General features: G+C 39.2%; 1 protein-coding gene across 1 annotated transcript; it reads right to left on the bottom strand.

Annotated features, from left to right (window-relative positions):
* Nucleotides 1-3018: 3018 nt before the first annotated feature.
* Nucleotides 3019-22327, bottom strand: LOC140932366 (spondin-1-like). Its single transcript, XM_073381983.1, has 3 exons — nt 21817-22327; nt 3327-3578; nt 3019-3029 (listed from the first exon to the last, which is right to left on the bottom strand). Exons 1-3 carry the CDS (start codon nt 22325-22327, stop codon nt 3019-3021), a joined length of 774 nt encoding a protein of 257 aa, XP_073238084.1.
* Between the last annotated feature and the right edge of the window lie 21 nt (nt 22328-22348).

The following is a 22348-nucleotide window of genomic DNA, read 5'->3' on the forward strand; positions in this document are numbered from 1 at the left end:
ATGTTAAAAGTATGGGGTAGTAAGTAATAAATTTTAGACATTCTAGCTTTTTGACTGTAAATCAAGAAACCAGTAAGCTGACTTTTCCATTCTTTGCTGACACAGTATCTTGATTCTGCTTGTGCAATCCAACCTGACTTGCACGTGATTCGAAGTTGCAGCTAATAAAAATCACACAATTTTTTCGGGACGGGCTCGGGATACGGGAAAGTTAAAAAATCAAGGCAATTTTGGACTCCCAAGAATACGAACGGCATACGCTCCCGAATTTAAGACGCTGGCTGACTACGTCATCCCGCGTAATAAGCGGTCAACCGCCCCCTGATTTACATAACCTAACGTCTGCTTGACCTGTCATGTTATTAGCCAATCAGCGTTTACCAGACGGGAATCAAATTTTGGCGCAAATAATGTCTCTTTTGAAGTCAATTTTAGGGAAAAGAAAATTTTTAAGTACGTCCATGTTCAGATGGCGCTTCCTAAAACAAATTTTTAATGTGTTTTTTTTTTGTGAAGAAATACTCCTAGCTGGAGCTACCGTACCTTTATTTAACAACAACAAATAATAGAAGTTTCTTTTCCGAAAGCAGTGAAAAAAAATTTAGGCTGAAGCACCATATTACACGAACTGAAAAGTGTTGTAATGCATCAGTCAATTCCACCTGCGCCCAGCCCCGGGCTGACCCCCGGGCATTGGCATCTTTTTTGTCTTAGATGGCAAATTCCCGGGTTGGGGACAAAAAAAGACGGCAAATGCCCTGTCCTCCGTCAACACTGCAACATTTTTCATTGATTGCACAGTCGAATAGCGCCATTTTAAGCATTTTAATGTTCGATTTTTTTGTTTTAATTAACGTCTTTTTTTGTAATAGTGCTAGGATTCTAACGACGTACTAGGATTCAAACGATTCTAACGACGACATGCACCAGTTTATGGTTTTATAAATATGAAAGGATGTTCTTCAAATAATATCAACAGAAATTTGATTCAAGCCAAAAAACGTTGATTCACATCGATCGCTCCAATTTCGCTATGTAATTTTGATAAGCAATGAAGAAATGCATGCATAAAATCGACCCTCTTCAATTTATTCCTGTCCTTGACAGATAAGCCAATCTGCGTTTTTTTCCAGTAAAACCCTCTGTGTAGTTATATTCTGATAGGAAACCGCGTGCGTGTCGAAAGGTCGCGAATGGCGCCGGGAATGGCAAATGCCCGGCCTCGGAGCAGTGCAAAATTTGCAAATGCCCCACCCCTGGGACTGACAAGGCGGTCAAATGCCCCGTAGTAGCCCGGGGAAGGGGCTGGGCGCTGGTGGAATTGACTGATACATAAAAGCGAAGATCGCCCAGAATAATTCGCAGCTTTCTGAAGAAGGAATAACAGTCAAACCAGGTCAAGATTCCATTCATGAATTGATTATTTGAAAAGTGAACCCGTTTGTCGGTTCTGTAACTTGTAGCCGGTATCAAATTGCATTCAAATGAACGGTGAATTTTTGACTGAAACTTTTTAGTATACGTTGAGATGGGAAATATTTCAATGGATGAGATTTCTATTTAGACATTCTTGAAATTAAAGAAAACTGAGCCGGCAGAAATTTCATAACGAACTCGCGTGCGTATATTACGTATTCACTGCTCACTACGCAAGCAAAAATGCAGACTGAAATCAACAACAACTAACGGCCAATCGGAACAGCGCAAATCATCCGTATTGTTTCCTATCCAATCAGAAAAAAGTCCAGATTCTGGCTTTTTGGCATGTGATCTGTGAAAGAAATGTATCATGCCCTCCTTCCGAAAACAGATTACAGAGATAAAGGGAGAAGGCATGATCGCAGGCCAATTGCTTATAAGCTCGGAGGCTTCCCTTGAGGTTCCTCGCCATTACCTTTTAAACAATTAAATTTCTGCTTTGTACCAGTTATGGCAAAAAAATAAACTGAACTGAACTGAACTAAAGTTACTCTCTTTTACCTTGAAATCATTTGGTTCGTGAAAATAAAATATTAAAATATTTTCTTTTTTTACAAATTTTTGAATATTATAATGATAGATAAAGTAAGTCCGAGCGACACGAAAAAAAGCCCTGAAACAAATCAGGGTGACAATAGTAGAACAGTATGTCTTACGCTGTTTTAATACTTTAATTCAAGTAATTTCATTTTTTTTAAAGAGATTTAACACTCTTAATTATTTCTTTTTGACATATTTTCTCTAAAGAGAGATTTGATTGGTTATAAAGAAAAACCTCTAGAATTTTTCCAGATTCGATAGTAGCAATCATTTCATCGTCAAATAAAACAAAACCATATTTTTCATAATTATATTTATTTTCAGCATCATACAAAAATATCGTTTGTTGTAGATAATCAGGATCGTTCTCACATTCCTGATAATAATGTATAATCTCTCTTTTTTCTCTCTCTTTTTCAATTTCAATTTTATTTTCTCTACCACAACTTTCTGAATGTGAAAACTTTTTGTGAAATTAATCCGATTGGTTAAAAACGGGAAAACCTATTTTCTAGAACATTCTGTAAATCATTAAATATTCTCACAAAATCGAAATATGGCAGGTTTTGAAAAAAGGGGATTTCCCTAATTCCCAATGACAACGGGAATATATAACTACTTCCCACGAGTGTATAAATTTGGGGAAATTTGCAATATGACAAAACCTTCTTAGCTCACGCTGATTTAGGAAAGTAAAAACAGTATAAGGAAAATGGCTTCACTGTTTTACTACAACATTTGCTAGTAGTGAACATTATGTTTGTTCTACAATAACTCTAAAATACTTTTTCTATAATTTTTCTGTTTATTTCCCGATGAGCTGACGAACGAAGTGAGTGATGTAACACTCTTAAATGGAAGAAATTTTCATTACATTTTTAAATAACATATATAAGTACCGAAAAATAATTGTACTATGTATTAAAAGAGAAAAATATCTGGAAAATACCGAGGTAGAGTATCCAGAATTTTTTTTTCTAAAATTAAAAATTGAAAATATTAAGGTGGCGCTATATGAGAAATAAATAGAAAAATGAATATACGTTATTAAGGGGGTATATGAAAAATAAACCGAAAAATTATAGAAGTAAAGTATTTTAGAGTTGTTGTAGAACAAACATAATGTTCACTACTCTTACTTTGTTCATCAAAACTGCACGAGAGGCTTTTTGAGCTTTAAGTCATAGCCTCAGTGAATGACGCAATGAAATAATCCTAACGGATGAAAAAGTTGGAGTGCATTAGTCTGTGTTATCTCAGTGCGCGCTGACCATGCAGAGTAACGTATCTTTCTGATTACAGCTTACCTTTTTGCTGATTTTTCTCACAGCAATTTCCAGAAAAGCCTTCATTACAGACACACGTTCCATTGGCGCTTGAAATCCCTCTCTCAAAGCAGCTTTGCTGAGGACAGCTTCGCGTCTTCTGAAATGTTGACGAGCAATTTCCACCACACTGTTCATTGACTACTCTGTGACGGGTGCTTGTTTGAGTTCCAGAAACTCTACAAGGAGTTGAACAGGAGCTCCACTCAGACCAAGAGCTCAGCTGACAGTTCACTTATCGAGTGCCAAAGCACAGCAGTGATTCCTCCATGTTAGGGCATTCTGATCCTCCACAAAGTGGGGCAGTTACTTGCAGTCTTGTCCGTTTTTGTGAACCCTGTTGCCAACATCGTTTAGCACTACATGAACTCCAAGAAGACCAAGGGCTAACGACACAATCGCGTGGAACACATTTGCTGTCAGTGGGTGAGAAACATAAGAACAAAACGAGAACTGCTACTTCAGGATAACACTGCATGATGTAATCCTCTTCTTTATCCGCCCTGGTTCTCGTAGCGTAAAGGAGCGATTCGAGGGCGATGGACTAAACAGAAGGATTTTGGATTTAACAGGGAAGCGCAATAATACAGAAATGTTTTTTCTGCTTTGCTAAGCATGAAATTATGAATGCCACTCTGTGTAAACTGAAATCAGGCTCAATTCTTTTCAATAGCGTCGCGCGCGAATGGCGTCAAGGTGACTAATAAATTTGCATTTGTTGTCGAGTTTTGTCCTTTTTCTCATTTTAATGACAATTGGCAGGGAAATATGACCACCAGTTCTGTAGGAGCTGCTCGTAAGGTCTTTCCTGATAGGTCGCAGAAAACAATGACATGTCATTTTTTTAATTGTTTCAGTATTGTTTGGGGTCAGGGTTAGGCAACACTAGATAACACTAGATATTCAAGCATTAATGCTGTTTGTCCTAAATATAGAAGAGAAACAGAGGGAGGACGCTCTTTCGCTGTTTCGGCAACAAGACTGTGGAATAGTACACCAATTGAAATTAGGAAACTAGATTCTGTAGCATGTTTTAAAAATAAAAAGAACATGTTTGCCAAGATTTTTAAGGAACAACAATGTTTGCATCATTTTATCATTTAATAATTTTTTATTTTTATAAAATTCGAATCCTGTTTTATTTTAATTGTTTATATATTTTAGCTTACTATATTTATTAGATTGTAAATAGTTGTGTATTTTATGAGGGCCACAAGTTTATTAGCCTTTGGCTATTAAGTGCTACCCTCTTTAAATAAAGGCTTTATTATTATTATTATTATTATTATTATTATTATTATTATTATTATTATTATTATTATTATTATTATTATTATTATTATTATTATTATTATTATTATTATTATTATAGGCACCATTGGTGACTTCCCTTCCGAACAGCTGCTACATGACCCAAACCTTGTCGCAAGCCCATAGATCAGAGGTAACCCAGGCTCTGTGATAGTACCCCAGTACGGTTCTAGTAAAATTACAGTGTTTGTATGGGGTAAAAATACCATCCTAAAATTTGTAGGAAATACTAAACATAAGTCAATGAAACTTACCCTGCAGTTAGTTGTTGTTGTCCTTATTGCTGCAACGAAGTTTCGTGATATTCTATTCAAATTCACTCTATATACAATTATAATATACAGGGTAGGAGACAAGAGATGCCATCTTTGCCGCCATGCTCTTATTCAACACAACTTTTTCCACGAAATTTGAACTCTAACAGAAAACAATAAACATGCCAGGAAATAATATACGCAGCATTGTTGTAAAATTTAGTTAGATTGGCACAACGGCCGCTGAGCTACTACAATTCGGTAGATTTACTTTGTAGCACAACGGCCGCTGAGCTACTACAACTCGGTAGATTTACTTTGTGGCACAACGGCCGCTGAGCTACTACAACTCGGTAGATTTACTTTGTGGCACAACGGCCGCTGAGCTACTACAACTCGGTAGATTTACTTTGTGGCACAACGGCCGCTGAGCTACTACAACTCGGTAGATTTACTTTGTGGCACAACGGCCGCTGAGCTACTACAACTCGGTAGATTTAATTTACTTTGTGGCACAACGGCCGCTGAGCTACTACAACTCGGTAGATTTAATTTACTTTGTGGCACAACGGCCGCTGAGCTACTACAACTCGGTAGATTTAATTTACTTTGTGGCACAACGGCCGCTGAGCTACTACAACTCGGTAGATTTACTTTGTGGCACAACGGCCGCTGAGCTACTACAACTCGGTAGATTTAATTTACTTTGTGGCACAACGGCCGCTGAGCTACTACAACTCGGTAGATTTAATTTACTTTGTGGCACAACGGCCGCTGAGCTACTACAGCTCGGTAGATTTACTTTGTGGCACAACGGCCGCTGAGCTACTACAACTCGGTAGATTTACTTTGTGGCACAACGGCCGCTGAGCTACTACAACTCGGTAGATTTAATTTACTTTGTGGCACAACGGCCGCTGAGCTACTACAACTCGGTAGATTTACTTTGTGACAGAACGGCCGCTGAGCTACTACAACTCGGTAGATTTAATTTACTTTGTGGCACAACGGCCGCTGAGCTACTACAACTCGGTAGATTTACTTTGTGGCACAACGGCCGCTGAGCTACTACAACTCGGTAGATTTAATTTACTTTGTGGCACAACGGCCGCTGAGCTACTACAACTCGGTAGATTTACTTTGTGACACAACGGCCGCTGAGCTACTACAACTCGGTAGATTTAATTTACTTTGTGGCTCAACGACCGCTGAGCTACTACAACTCGGTAGATTTACTTTGTGACACAACGGCCGCTGAGCTACTACAACTCGGTAGATTTACTTTGTGGCACAACGGCCGCTGAGCTACTACAACTCGGTAGATTTACTTTGTGGCACAACGGCCGCTGAGCTACTACAACTCGGTAGATTTACTTTGTGGCACAACGGCCGATGAGCTACTACAACTCGGTAGATTTACTTTGTGGCACAACGGCCGCTGAGCTACTACAACTCGGTAGATTTAATTTACTTTGTGGCACAACGGCCGCTGAGCTACTACAACTCGGTAGATTTACTTTGTGACACAACGGCCGCTGAGCTACTACAACTCGGTAGATTTACTTTGTGGCACAACGACCGCTGAGCTACTACAACTCGGTAGATTTACTTGTGACACAACGGCCGCTGAGCTACTACAACTCGGTAGATTTACTTTGTGGCACAACGACCGCTGAGCTACTACAACTCGGTAGATTTACTTTGTGACACAACGGCCGCTGAGCTACTACAACTCGGTAGATTTAATTTACTTTGTGGCACAACGGCCGCTGAGCTACTACAACTCGGTAGATTTACTTTGTGACACAACGGCCGCTGAGCTACTACAACTCGGTAGATTTACTTTGTGACAGAACGGCCGCTGAGCTACTACAACTCGGTAGATTTAATTTACTTTGTGGCACAACGGCCGCTGAGCTACTACAACTCGGTAGATTTAATTTACTTTGTGGCACAACGGCCGCTGAGCTACTACAACTCGGTAGATTTACTTTGTGACACAACGGCCGCTGAGCTACTACAGCTCGGTAGATTTACTTTGTGGCACAACGACCGCTGAGCTACTGCAACTCGGTAGATTTACTTTGTGGCACAACGACCGCCCAGCTACTACAACTCGGTAGATTTACTTTGTGGCACGGACGGCCGGCGAGCTAAACAACCCGGTTTCATTGAATGATGCGTGCACCAGGAGTCGCACCCATTTTCCAAAGACAGTGACAAACCATGCTGAAATTATGAAGGCTTAATCCAAACTAAAATTTTACTCTGGGTGTTGAACACTTCGGAAGATTCAACAAACCCCTGAGATCGATATGTATCTTTACGAAGACAAATAGCAAAGATGAACGCCGTTGACACATGAATCATCACGTGAGTTAGCGCATCAAAGTGAGGCAAAACATAACAATCGCTTCATAGCGAGGTAAATGTGTGTCGACGACCTATGCAATCTCAAAAAAACCTCCCTTATTAATTTTTGTAGTAACCAATCCCCCGCCTAGTCCCAGTCCGCGTGTTTACGTATAAGTAATTCGACTTTCGCCCGGGTTATGCAAATCGTAAAGTACCTTGCTCGAGTTCGCTAGCTGTTACAACTACGTTACCTTTTTTTTAGCTTATTTCGTTCGCCGTATTCCCAAATCGTCAGGTAATGTCCTCTGTCTTCGTTTATCTCGTATTTCCTATGTTACCTGTATTTCTTACGTTATTTCCATTGTTGTAATTAGTCGTTCCGCTCTTAATGTATTATGTTTCTTACTTTATCCTTGAAATCACTGGCAACATCATGTAAATAAGGTGAAGAGTTCGAGTTGTTCCAGTTGAATTAAAACTCTTTTACGACTTATATTATTGCTGGTGCGTTGGCTACACCCAATAATGTACAGAACATCCAACACAAACTAGGGGTTGCGTTCTCGTACCTCGAACGCAAAATATGAAACGGCAAACTGTATCCTTACGGAAAGGCGATGTAGAAGTAAACAAAAGAATAAAGCAAAAATATATATATATATATATATATATTTCAGCAAATTGCCCAATATTTAAGAAGGTTTATTTCCAAACCGAAATATCGGGCAATTTTTTTAAATATATATCTACCCGGAGTTTTGAAAACCGGGTTGCCTGAAATCTTAAGTCAAGTCCAGCACATTGCAGGCAATCTTTCAAAACTTAATTTGCTTAAAGCCCTGATACTTTTAGTGTAAAAATAACAATCTCGCTCCTCAGGACTAACCACCCTCACCTCTTAACCATGGGCTCCAAATAACTTCCTGGAATTGACAAAAATCAGCTGTTGCCCCTGTTGGGCCAGTTAATTTTTTTTGAGGGGGGTTTCCGTCAAACTAAATGTCCTGTTGTTGCACAGACACAGGGCTATTATCCGGTATGCATTTGGGGTACCCTGGTTAAATTCCAGGGGGATGGGGTTGTTGTACAGTTTGATGTGTTTTTGCACTCTTGTGCAGTTTGTTTGTGCTGTTTGCATGCAAGCAATGACCCACTCTGTTGATAATGTTCCTAGTCAGCAAGCAGTTGAACTGCTGGTTGTAGGACTTGGTTTCGTTGAGCACTGTTGGCTTAGATTGTTTTTGGGAGACCAGCTTCAATTAAAAATGGGGTGAACTTGGGAATTGGCTTTGCAATCGGTGACACCGACACTAAAAATTGCCTCTTAAAATGCCTTATTTTCAAGATTAATGAGTAAAAAATTCACTTGTGTTACCTTCAAGACAGACGATTCTATCAAATGGAAGCTCATGTATTCAATAATTTTTTTTTAGGAGAGATTTTACTTCTCGAGTAACAAGGGTCATTAAAGTAACAATCAGTGCGAGAGACAGACATTTTTTAGTAGCCCGGTTTTCAAAAAAAAAAACAGGTATATCTATATATATATATATATATATATTTGGTTTTGTTATATTCTTTTGTTTACTTCTTCATCGCCTTGCCGTAAGGATCAGTTTGCCTTTTCATATTAATGTTTTTCTTAGTTCTTTGCTCACTACAACAACAATTAGTGGGCACTAATTTCAACTGGGTTTACTTGACAATTATGGTATTAATCCTTATGTGCGGTTAAGCTAGTAATACCCGATTAAATACAACACTGATTAATTCTAATTATCTTATCCCACGATATTTCCGTCTGTTAGCGGTAGCGTTACCTAACGGCTTTCTCAAACACCGCTTAACACATCCAACCATTCTTTTGAAAAACCCTCCTCACCAAGGTGATCTCTCTATTAAGTTGAACTTCCATTCGAAGTTTAGACTTGCCCATTTCATTATGTTTGAATTTCTTTCGTATTCTGCTTTTATGACTTCTGATAGCGAGTGTATAATTTTTTTCCTTTCCATTTTCTCTTCTTAGAGACAGAGAAAACACCGTTATACTTTTCACCTTGTTTATTCTCACAATTTCCAAGTCTTGACATCATTTCTGAAAAAGCGTTAAACTTAGTTTGGATTTCTGATGCTATCCTACTTACATCAGCGCAAAACATACAGAAATAAATCAAAAGTAAGTCTCCTTTATTTATTTTATTGAAACAAAAGGTAAAATACAGTCGAGCCTCCCGTAAGCCACCACCCAAAATGCAAAGACTTAATGGTCGCTTCCGGGAGGTGGTCGCATACAAGAATGGAACCACTAGGCGTCTCTTCTGAGAAGAGGTCCAGACACATCAACTACAACATCTACTTTATGAAAGATATTTATTGCATGCAATGTCTAAGTTACGCCAGTTGTAGTTCCATGTTGTCACTAAAGTTCTTTGTATATACAGCTATTTCGAGAAAGGTTGTCGGAGAAAAATGTGCACGAGACAATCCCGAAAGGTAATATGGGGTATGGTCAATACACTGTTCCTGACACTGTAGCTGTTGAACTTAGTTTTGTTGCTCTCCTTTAGCACTCGCAAACATACGTCCATGGCCTCTCGTGCGATTTTTTCAAATTTCTTTGAAGAACAGTGAACTCAAAACCACCCACAATACCTTGCGGGGTTGTCGCGTGCACTTTTTCCGACAACCTTTCTCGAAACAGCTGTATTCTTAGTAGCATAGTGCACACAGCGAACCTAAAGATCAGAGAATGTGTCAAGTCGTCGCTTACAAGAGGTTAAAAACAATGAAAAATCATTAACCATCAGGCCTAATAATTGCTCTTCCGAACAGAAAACAGCAAGCAGTCGTTAGGTGCCCCTGAACAAAGCAAAATACTGTTGAATTAGCTTTGCTTCAGTTTGTTGCAACGCCTCGTTCGGTTGTTATATGACTTCGTGGTAATAGGCTGATAACAGTAGTGGAACATAGAATACGTTCTGGTAAAGTTACAGTTAATCTATTGCAGGGGCACCCAGCGACTGTTTTCTTTAAGATATCTGTTCGGAGAAGAAAAAATTGCCTAACATTTTCTATAGCTTAAGGAAAGCTAAAAATTTCTACATGACCGTTCCATTTATGTACAATTTTCGTAGCACATCTAATAAATTTCCTACGATTTTCTAAAGTTTAATTTCGCATTTTAGTCCCCAAGTTAAGCTATTTTTCGTAGCAAAAAGGAAACCCTAAAATTTTTTGATTCGAAAATGCGACGAAAAGAAGAATCAGAAAAATTCTCATTTTCGTAAAACTTAAAACTGCATCTAAAATTTTCGGGAAAATAATACCGAAGCCCTTGAAATTTCGCCTAGGACGACCGAACAGATAACAATTTTATAAACTCTAAATCAGAAAGATCTGTTTTAGCCCTAAAAACAGGGCCGTTTCGGTGGGTAAAATACAGTCCTATTTTTGGGTCTAATTTGGCTCCCTTAAATCAGGGCCAATACAGTCCAATTAGCTAGGGCTGATTTGGTCCCAGGGCTGAAATGGGCCCTACCGTGGGCTGGAATAGCCTTTTGATAGAGCTTTTTTGGCCTAAATTGTGCTCAAATGGCTCCAAGAAGGGCTGAATCAGACTTTGGCCTGCGAGGCTGAATTGACACTTTGGGGCTGAAACAGATCTTTTTAATTTACAGTGTAGCGCCGCTTCGAATGCTTTTTTAGAGATCTAAAAGTACTCTGGATAGCCTAGTTCAGAATCGAAGGACTCTTCCAAATCCATAACTATTTTGAGTGATGGTTTGGAATTGAGTTAAGAAACTCGAACTGAATAGTACGATCTCTAAAGGGAACTGACAGAAGAATGTTAAGAGTCTGATAAGAGACATAAGAGGCTACGTGAAGTATACGATGAAGAACTTTTCTATCGCCTCTATCTGAAGACCTCGAAATTTTGTTTAACTCCTGATGTTTCCTCTTCAGGGAACCTTATGGAATAAGTTTATTTATCTAGATGTCAAACCTCTTTAATACGGACACCAAGCGGAATTGGCGTTGGTGGCGATGTGTGGGAACTTATACACTCTAAATCAGAACGATCTGTTTTAGCCCTAAAAATAGGGCCGTTTCGGTGAGTAAAATACAGTCCTATTTTTGAGTCTAATTTGGCTCTCTTAAATCAGGGCCAATACAGTCCAATTAGCTAAGGCTGACTTGGTCCTAGGGCTGAAATGGGCCCTACTGTGGCCTGGAATAGCCTTTTGATAGAGCTTTTTTGGCCTAAATTGTGCTCAAATGGCTCCAGGAAGGGCTGAATCAGACTTTGGCCTGCAGGGCTGAATTGACCCAAGATTTTTGTCGCCTTTGCCCTAACCCACATGGTTGTGCCACTGCAGGTCATCCTGTATAATTATGTCATGACATTTGTGGCTGGAGATGTTCTCTAGTTTATGTTTCTGGATGTAGTAGCATGCTGGTCGGTCTAAGGTAGAACGTGTAATGGTCATTATATTGCATTTGGTTAGGTTGAAGTTCATTTGCCAGGAATTGGACCAAGTTGAGTAAGTTTAAGTAATAGAGAGGTGTCCGCATTTTAGAGGTGTCCGTAAGGAGTGGTTTGTCGACTACTAATAAACAACAGATACAACAAATACCAGTGCTACAACATTTGTAGAGACAATACGCTACCACAATCAACGCCGCAACACCACCAACACAAATTCCTACAAGTTCTCCAACGTTGAACTTTCTTGGACTCTTTCCCTCTGTTTTACCTAAACGTTTGAAAAACATTTGTTTAGAAGTTTCAAAAATTGTAAACCATGGACGCCGCCCCAGACAAATTCAGCCGAGCTACTGTAAATTATCTTATTGATGCCTACTCTCAAATAAACGCCTCTTATCTATTAAAAATGAACGCCCTCTATACAATGTTAAGTTTTTGTTGGACCCTGTTACGCCGCAAAATGTAACAATTGACGCAAAATGTAACATTAACGCGAAATGTAACAACTTTTGACGCGAAATGTAACATTAACCCGAAATGTAACAACTTTTGACGCAAAATGTAACAACTTTTTAACGCGAAATGTAACAAGCAAAATGTTACAGCCTTGAAATAACTGAGAGACTTGGACGTGAGCCTTGTAGATAAAGTGTAAATTGTCTGGTGGTTACAAAAACAGTTCATTAGTTCATTGGCTCATTAAGTTTTTTGCCACACAGCAATTTCGCAGTTTTTGATGGCTGATATTTCCTTCCATATTGCTTGCAAAAACTGAAAATTTTACAAATTGCTCAACTTAATCAGCTCTTTCAAGTTTTGCATTTAGTTCATATAAACGGCCACGGCTTCTATGAGTTAAGTCGTATGATAATGACGAAAAATGTAAACAATGACGTCAGTAAAGATTCGCCCACTCCCAAAGAACGGAACGAACGACATCCCGAAAAAACCCTCTCTTGAGCAAAAACAATTTAACTCTATCGCTCCTTTTCCCCACCATCTCTAAATTTTCAATGATCAGATCAGAATTTGCAGGCCTCCAATGATTGCCTTTTGTTCTTTGATCGAAGGGAAAGCGATCTATCTCTTGGTCTAGGTCCAGCTAGCTAAAAGCTTGCTTTGTGGGCTTTTTACTGTAAAAAAAAGGTAGCGTCGCCCAAACAAATTTAGCCGGGTTATATGGATTTCAGATTAAGAAGAATGCGTAACAAATTATTTTGCAGGAGGTGAGTCAGCCCTATTAGCCGGGATGGCTTGGCTCATGTCTTATTCAGCGGAACATAATACTTTCGTTGTGTTTATATGAGAAGGCGGGCTGGCCTCTTGGTTGCTCGCCAAATTTGTCTTACATGAGATATTTCAAAAAAGATTGTCTGAGAAATGCGCAAAGTGTACACAATCCTAGATACGAGCAATGGATTTTGCTATGCTTAGTCCGTACACTGTTCAAACGGCTTTCACAAGTGGTCGTAACTAGAGCTGGTCGATTACGAGAGTGGTTGCAAGGAGAGCTTCGACTGCATTCGGCAATCAACTATCAGTTAAGAAATTAAGAAGTAAACAATCTTATGTAGGTAAATTATTTGGGTAAATCCCAAAACTATAGCTTTGGCACTTGCTTTTTGTTGCTTTCTGGTCAATACTTTTCACACTTGACTCTTCGTGCCAGATTTCTCTGAAGCAAGGAAAAAACTACCCACAATGCGTTTCGGGACTGGCGCTTGCAGCTTTCCCAGAAACTTTCTAGAAATAGCTGAATAAACTTGTGGAGTTCCATCCCCGCCACAAATCAAAGTAGATCACAACATTCAACTTTGCAGGTCAATTTTGTAGTTCTTAACGCAATCGTCAAAACTTTAGAGTTCAACTTAATTAGTGAGAGTTCAACATTAAACTTTGTCCATCAACATTCAAGTTTACTGATCAATATTGTTCTCGATACATGCGCTTTCCGCGAAAGATGAACTTTGAATCATCAGGTTAATTGTTGAGTAACCAAAGGCGTACCAATCCCGCCAAAAATCAAAGTAGATCACGACATTCAACTTTGCAGTTCAACTTCGTAGTTCTTAACGCAATCGTCAAAACTTTAGACTTCAACTTTATAAGTGAGAGTTCAACATTAAGCTATGTCCATCAACATTCAAGTTCACTGATCAACATTGCTCTCGATACATGCGCTTTTCGCGAAAGATGAACTTTGAATCACCAAGTTTTGGTGTCATTCACAACGGCAGCCTGTGTACACAGAAATCTAGTCGCCATGCCACACATTGAATTCGTCAAGGGAATTCCTACGGCGTTGGAGCAGGATTCCTATGTTGATGTGAACAAACGGAATTTGATCGTGTTTGAGGATCAGATAGATGATTGACGCCAGTAAAGACAAGCGAATTGTGAACCTCTTTAATCGTGGTTCTCATCATCGCAATCTAAGTATGGCGTACATTTGCGGACAAAAATAATTGAAAATAAGAGACAATTTGAAGTTCAAAAATTAGACTATCCATGTCGAAATCTCGTCATATGAATTTGAAATCGCAATGAACGCAGTCGAAATAGCATCATTCGAACTTGTAGTTACTTTGAACAAGTTGAAACTATAAAGGCAAAACTCGAAATCGCGGATGTTGAAGTTCAAATCACCATTCCAACTAAAATGCAAATTATATGATTTAAACTCCAATTCACCTTCTCCACTCTAATAAGCCACTTAATCGTCAACTATGCAACCATAATCTTCCACAAAATTCCAAATGAAACCTTTAATTTGAACTTAAAAGTCACGTCACATATTCGAATTCGAAAAACCAAAATTTCAATTCGAAAGGAAGCGGAAATAAAAATACACAGCACCGAGTAACGACTAGGTACGAGTCTACAGATGGGAGGCTTGGAACCTGAGCTTTCCTCATCTCTGATGTGATCATCGTCATGGCTGCTCGATGGCTACCGAACAACGAAAAGTTTTTCGTTGGACCTGTTAGACTGTTAGAGGCATCAGAAACTAATCTAAACTCAGCATCATATGATAATTCTGAATTTTTATTTCGTCGACTTGATGCTCACCAGAGAACTTTGTCAACTCTGCTAACAGTGTTGACAAGCCTACACGACTCCTGCAGTTCGAGGATGAATAAATTCTAATAAAGCCTTCATAGCTTAGCTTTATTTAGGATGTCCTTTAAGGATTTTCCCTTACGATATGAGATGATGGGGGCTCCTTAAAGATTTCTCTCAGTTGCGGTTGATTTTCTATAAGGTGCCATTTCTCCATGAGTGTGTCCTTTAGGTTAGGCAACGCCGGATGGTATTGTGTTACAAAGGGCAGTATTTTCGTAGGTGCGGTTTTGTTTTTCTGCGCTAGCGACATTTCTCTATCAGAGAATTTGATCTCTGACAGGTGTTTTTCTACAATTCTAGCTGGGTAATCTCTATTCTGCAGGCGTGTTTTGAAATTACTCATGTTTTCCTCAAAAAATAAATTGAGAGTAATTTGTTCTCAGAAGCCTTAACGCTTCTCCTTTAATAAAGTTTAAGTTTGCCACTACAGCCCTCACAATCTGTTGGATTGTCCTAGAGTCACCCTTATCATTCACATTGTCCGCCATATTGACCAGAGAGTTCGAGTGACGGGAAATCTGTTCGCGCCAAAATACAGTTATGCAAACATCCCATATGTAAAGTGTAGCGAAACTCTTTTTATTTCCGGTTCCTGTGTATTTTTACTTCTGCTTCCTTTCGAATTGAAATTTTGGTTTTTCGAATTCGAATATGTGACGTGACTTTTAAGTTCAAATTAAAGGTTTCATTTGGAATTTTGTGGAAGATTATGGTTGCATAGTTGACGATTAAGTGGCTTATTAGAGGGTCTCAATGGGGTGGTGGCTTTTACGGTTATCGGCTAAAATTTTGGCTCTTTTACGGCTATCGGTTAATTTTTTTCAGTTACGGTTAACGAAAAAGTTAAAAATTAACTTCTTTTGTTTCAAAAAGTTAAATATTAATAAACCTGTATTTTTTTGTATCTTAAATCAAGATGAAGGTCTGCGGATCATCTCGGGATGAAATAAGCTATTCTTTTGAAAACTCATACTTTTTATAAAGTATTCCACTTCTAATATTATTTTACACATAGAAATGTCAATAGTCAATTTAAAAATAATCTTTGTGAAAAAGCAAGAGCAGACACGCGAACGCCCAACTCAAGGCCGGGGCGCGACATTCATTATAACAGAAATGGCCGTTTTCACACTAGAGAGGGATTATTCGTGTGAGACGAGTTATCCGTTTGATGATTCGCATCAGATAGGTAATACGTCTCAATTTGAAAATCGGGATTATCTGTTCCATATAGCCTGTGTACAGCCGCCCCCTCCCTAGAAAAAAATGGGAGAAGGGGTGTCTGCGGGAAGGGCGCGACTGTACATAGGCTAGTCTCAGACGGATGATCCATTTCTAGCTCTAGTGTGAAAACGGCCAATAACAAAATTCCCGTGTCCAGTGTTTTTAATGATAGCGAGGGTCAGTACGGAACGATTGTCTGCCGTTGCCTTGCCCGTAGGTCGCATTATTCCGCCCGGCTAATGCGTTTCGGGTCACGTGGTCCGAGCGAGTTCGCCATCGAAATGCCTTGAACGAGATTGCGTGGGAAGACGCCATACAGGGACTAGGCATAATGTCTACCGTAGCGTCAGAGAAAAACAGGGAAGTGTTGTTTATCCCCAACGTGTTTTACAAACAGTGACATTTCTGCGTGTTCTTTCACTAGTGTTTCGAGTGTACGACCTCCTGAAAATTGCAAATATTAATCCCCAACAAGAAGCCACACTTTCGCTATGGAAAAATATAGTTCCTCGAGAGAGCGCCGGAAATGAAGCGTAGTTCTTGGTTAACAGGTAAAAGGCGCTTCGCCTAACGTGCGTACCAGGGCGGATAAAGGTTGGGCGGTGAAACGAGCGCGTCCGAGCAAAAAGGTGTGATGCAGTGGACTGGGACTCTGCGTAGAAATGTCGCTTGTTTTCAACTTCGGTCAGGGCTTGCGATGTACATTAGACATGATTAGACATTGCCGCTGTCACTAAATTGTGGCAGCTTGATTTTGTTTTCTTGCACTTCTTCCTCGTTCCTTTGTGCCGGTACGCTGTCTTCGAGAGGCAAATGTTGCTATTTTTTGCGGGAGGTTTAGTTGGAGTAGACAAACATCTCTTTCAAAGGGTTTCTTTTATTACTTCCATGACTCTACCACTGAAAATCACATTTTCGTTCTGCTACTCGCCAAAACAAAAACAACTAAGTACTGTCTAAAACACGAAGAAAAATCTCATCCACGTCATCCATGGCAAAACTAAAAGACAGCAGATCGTGTTTCATAACTAGATGACTTGGATTTTATAAATGCGTGCAGCTCGTGCAAGGTGAAATTATGCTAATTTCAAGCACCATCATCCTTCTTTTTAATTTTGAAAAAAAACATCTCATACGTCTTTCTGTTTCTTCGAAACTTCAAAATTAGTTTCCCCTAAGTTTTTATTGTTTACCTTGCTTTGTTTTAGAGAGAAAAACGGAGAAAAAACCTTACAACTAACCTCAATAAATTTTGTTTACATGCGGTTGCCGGATTTGCAACGCATTGCGCGAATTGCCATGGCGCTTGGCACCCGAGAAGCAAAGTTTGAAGAAGTACAACGCCACTATATCAATATATATCAATCTAATTTTTTGTTATGTTATATAAAATTTATTCCCCTTTAACATATGTAAAAATTGAGGTTAAGAAGTGTTAAGCTTTTGCAAACGAAACGGCGAAAGACAATTAGGTGATATTTAGTGGAAGGAGGAGGTATTCAACACTTTCAAATTAAACTCAAATTTTGGCATTATACGACCAACAAGTTTGACTTATAGACGTACAGACACAAACATATAAAACTGTTTATTGATATTGTTATGAAACAAATTTATCTATTTAACACTGTAGCCTGAAATTACAGAAAGAAAATAGGATTTCCGGTTTGCAAAAAGGAAAATTTCGCCGGCCTTCAAGCGCACCGGAAGCGCGGAAAGAGCGCTCGTGCCAGTCCTACTCCGCATCACACATTAAATGAAGAGCGGAGCGCTCGTTTCACCGCCCAACCTTTATCCGCCCTGGTGCGTACGGAGTCACACTAACCGGAAATAAAAACGTGACCATAAGTGAGTTTAGTACTTGCATTAAAAGTAGCAAATCTAGGGAACAATTTCTTTTACGGTTAACTCTTTTTTACCCTATTTACGGCTAACGGTTAAAATATTTCAATTTTTACGGCTATCGACTAAATTTTTGGCCGTTTTACGCCTATCGGTTAACCCCATTGAGACCCGCTTATTAGAGTGGAGAAGGTGAATTGGAGTTTAAATCATATGATTTGCATTTTAGTTGGAATGGTGATTTGAACTTCAACATCCGCGATTTCGAGTTTTGCCTTTATAGTTTCAACTTGTTCAAAGTAACTACAAGTTCGAATGATGCTATTTCGACTGCGTTCATTACGATTTCAAATTCATGTGACGAGATTTCGACATGGATAGTCTAATTTTTGAACTTCAAATTGTCTTTTATTTTCAATTATTTTTGTCCGCAAATGTACGCCATATCAAAGCGTGATTTATAACGTGCAGAATCTATTCCATCAGGGCAAAGGTAGTCGCAGCATAAGCCTGACTCTGGCAAGCAAATGTATCCCGGGCAAATGGATTTCTTTTTAAATCATTACGAAGAGGCTATAAAAAAACGCGGACCTTTTGGTTATCTGCTGATTGATCTAACTACTACCCAAGATAATTGTCGACTGCGAACAAACGTCCTGCCCAGTGAAGGCTTTAACAAAGCAGACTTTCAAGAAAATATTCCTCAAGAGCGTTTAAAATATCTAAAGCAGCAGACTCTTTCGCCTCCTTCCAGCTATGCAAGAAATACAGGGCAACTTGGATGACATGCTTTCTCGAAACGGTCTTCGGGACGATGAAAAAGCTAAGCGATACTTTCAGTTTCAAAACAGACACCTGGCTTTTAAAGAATAATTAAATACAAGAACACGATCAGAAGAAATAATCAGCGGTGTTTCAGACTTAACATCAAGTACACAAGATTCTTCGACAGCAACTACAGCACTGTCCACTCCCCTGAACCTCTTAAACGTAACAACTGAGTTAACACAAGCGGCTGTCTCTTAAAAACCTGAAAAAGAAAGCCTCACCTCACCACCATCCTTAAATCCTGCTTTCCTGACCCCTCCTCCCACAGTAGAAGCCCCATCACTTCAAGGCCCAAAGCGCAAAAGGCGTCGGATTGACTTTTTAAATTATCTGGATTATCATAAAGCTCATGGCAAACAGCTGAGGAAACCGCCGTCGGCATAAGAAATTCAAAGCCTACAAGTACTCCATGAGCGAAGAAGATGAGGATTAATGAATTTCCGTCCCTTACAAATCGCTATGTATTTGATTCTTCTTGTCATTGTTTTTTAAGAAAGTTTTTAAAACGGTATCTCGTGTCTGATTTTATTGCTAGCAATTATTAGTTCCGTGTTTTAATTGATCCTTGTTAAGTTATTTAAAATTGCTTTTACACTAATACGTCAAGGTTCTCTCTTGGAGTTTTTCCTGTAGAGCTAATTTGTATGCAACGGTGGGTTTGCGAACTCGCATAATTAACTGACTAACAGTGCGTGAAACGCTGAGACTTTAATAGTTTTTCATTTCCTCGAGATAGTTAGGAGGAAACGGTTTTGTAATAGTCAGACAAAATTGAAATAGAGAGTTTTCAGTTCGCTTTGTCTATGTTTTGTTGATATATCTGAGTTTTAGCGCACGCTAAATAAGAAGACATAAGCCGTTTCTCGCGTCGCTAGGTGATCGCTCCTATTTTCCTTTTAATAGACGTTCCGGTAAACCACGCTCAAGTTAAACTAAACGAAACTAAACGTCGCCTCAAAGACCGTTTTAATGAACACAGACGACCTATACTCAACCCTACTGGTAATTACATTCATACTACAGTTTCAGAACACTTTTTAACCGGTAATCATTTCGACAAGCATATGCTTTTGATTCCTACTGAAAAACTTAAAAATGGGCGTGATTCTTCTAGGAAAGCACGTGAAGCCCACCTTATTTCTAGCTAAGACAATTGAGCCTCTGGGCACCAATAAACGTGATGAACTGTAACTTTATATAGTATATCTTTTATTTTTTTGTTATCATGTCTTTTTAAAGTAGCCACACCATACCAGGTCATATTATGTAATTTCCGGTCATTATTTTACTTCATATATTTTTCTGTAAATTCGTGATATCTCAATAAACCTGATGAACACTGGTAGTGACCAGTCGAAACATCTATTTCACGTTGTTTGATCATTCCCTTAAAAGTCTTTTTGACTGTAATGTTTTCAATTTGATCTATTTTGACTGATCAGGATCTTTTTGGATCCGACGTTGAGCAAGATTGATGGAACACGGTTTTTGCAGTGGTTTTTTTACCTTAATATCATAGGTGACGAATTACTCCTTAATTTTGGCGCGAAATTTCATCGTTAATTTGTAATTTCACACGTGAAATTACAAAATTGCCATGGCAACCTAAGGTACGTCTCGGTGTCGAGATGGCGATGAAGTTTTAAAATGTCATGAATGAAGATGTCAGGGCACAAAAAGACGCTTTAGAAAACCTGAACACACGAAAGAGCACATCAAGAAGGATTCTAACAGGTATTTTGTCAAAAAACTCTGAACTTAAGCCAAATTTAAGCTCTAAACGTTCGAGAGAGTGTAGGAGTTCTCGATCGATACGATCCAGGATAAACATGTCAAAAATCCAAGATAGCTAACGTAATTCGTCACCCATGATTTTAATAGGTAATCAAATGGTATACTCGTGAAATTAGGGAATAATTTCACGCGCGTTTTGTCCAAATCCTTATAATTTCCCGAGGCTTTCCGGCTCGGGAAATTATAAGGATTTGGACAAAACGCGCGTGAAATTATTCCCTAATTTCACTCGTCACCATTTGATTACATATACTAATTAAACGCGCTCAAGTTACTCAACGAGCAAGTCTAGGCAAGCCTGTTGTTCCTATTGTGTTCTTCCCAAAGAAAAGAAACGACTATCCACTTAATTATATATGGAACGCAAGGAACGCACCAACGAGGCTTAATTCTAATGAAATATGACTAGTAATATCTGTTCGGAGAAGCAAATGTTGCGTACGATTTCTATTACTTGAGGGCGATCAAACATTTCTAGCCCACCGTTTTATTCATGAACAATTTTCGAAGCTTAACTAATAAATACCCTACGATTTTTTGAAGTTTAGTTTTTTGGATTTCACTCTTCGGGTTAGGCTATTTTTCTTAGAAAAAAGGAAACCTAGAATTTTCGAATGAAAAAATGTGATGGAGAGAGGAACAAGAAAAATTCTTACTTTCGTCATATGTTAATTTGCATCTAAAATTTTCGGGAAAATGATACTGAAGCCCTTGTAATTTCGAAAACACTTGAGTTCCCCTAGGATGACCGAACAGATACAAATTTTATAGCGCCTCTTTAAATGTATTTTTAGATATCTAAAACTGAGTACTCTGGATAGAGTGTTTCAACATATTTAGTTGGAAACCGTCATTGGGTGCCCCTGATGGCATGAGATTCTGAATCGAGGATATAAAGGAACCAGACTTACTGAGCTTTTCATAACCTTGTAAGACGCAATGAAATATTCTCCCCCGAAGAAAAACGTCCCTAACGGCTAGGGGCAATGAGAAACGGCTACATTGGCAAACGAATTTCCCGGCTTCCCTCACCTTTTTGTGTCTTGTTCTTGATCTTTGTTTTTTAGCTTAAGACCAACGTTTTAGACTTACTTCATTCATCTAATCGGCATGGCAGGATATTTTGAATCGAAAATATCAAGGGGAGGCTTTTTTGAGCTTTTAGTCATAACCTTATGACGCAATGGAAAATTCCGACACGACGAAACGGAATGCTGACTATGCGGTGTAAAGTATCTTTCTGATTACAGCTTACCTTTTCGCAGATCATTCTCACAGCAATCTCCAGAATAGCCTTCATTACAGGAACACGTTCCATTGGGGCTTAAAACCCCTCTGTTAAAGCAGCTTTGCTGTGGACAGCTTCGCGTCTTTCGAAATGTTGACGAGCAGTTTCCACCACATTGTTCAATGACTACTCTGTGACGGGTGCTTGTTTGAGTACTAGACAAGCCACAAGGAGTGGAGCAGGAGCTCCACTCAGACCAAGAGCTCAGCTGACAGTTTACTGATCGGGTGCCATAGCACTGCAGTGATTCCTCCATGTTAGGGCATTCTGATCCTCCACAAAGTGGGGCAGTTACTTGTTCTCTCGTTCGTTTTTGTGAACCCTGTTGCCCACATCGATTAGCACTACAAGAACTCCAAGAAGACCAAGGGCTAACGACACAATCGCGTGGAACACATCTGCCGTCAGTGGATGAGAAACAGATGAACAAAACGAGAACTGCTAGTTCAGGATAGCACAGCCGCATAATGTACGCCATTAGGGAATTGAAGAACCACGA

This window comes from Porites lutea, chromosome 3 (genome assembly GCF_958299795.1).
Source record: "Porites lutea chromosome 3, jaPorLute2.1, whole genome shotgun sequence".
NCBI classification, from domain to species: Eukaryota; Metazoa; Cnidaria; class Anthozoa; order Scleractinia; family Poritidae; genus Porites; species Porites lutea.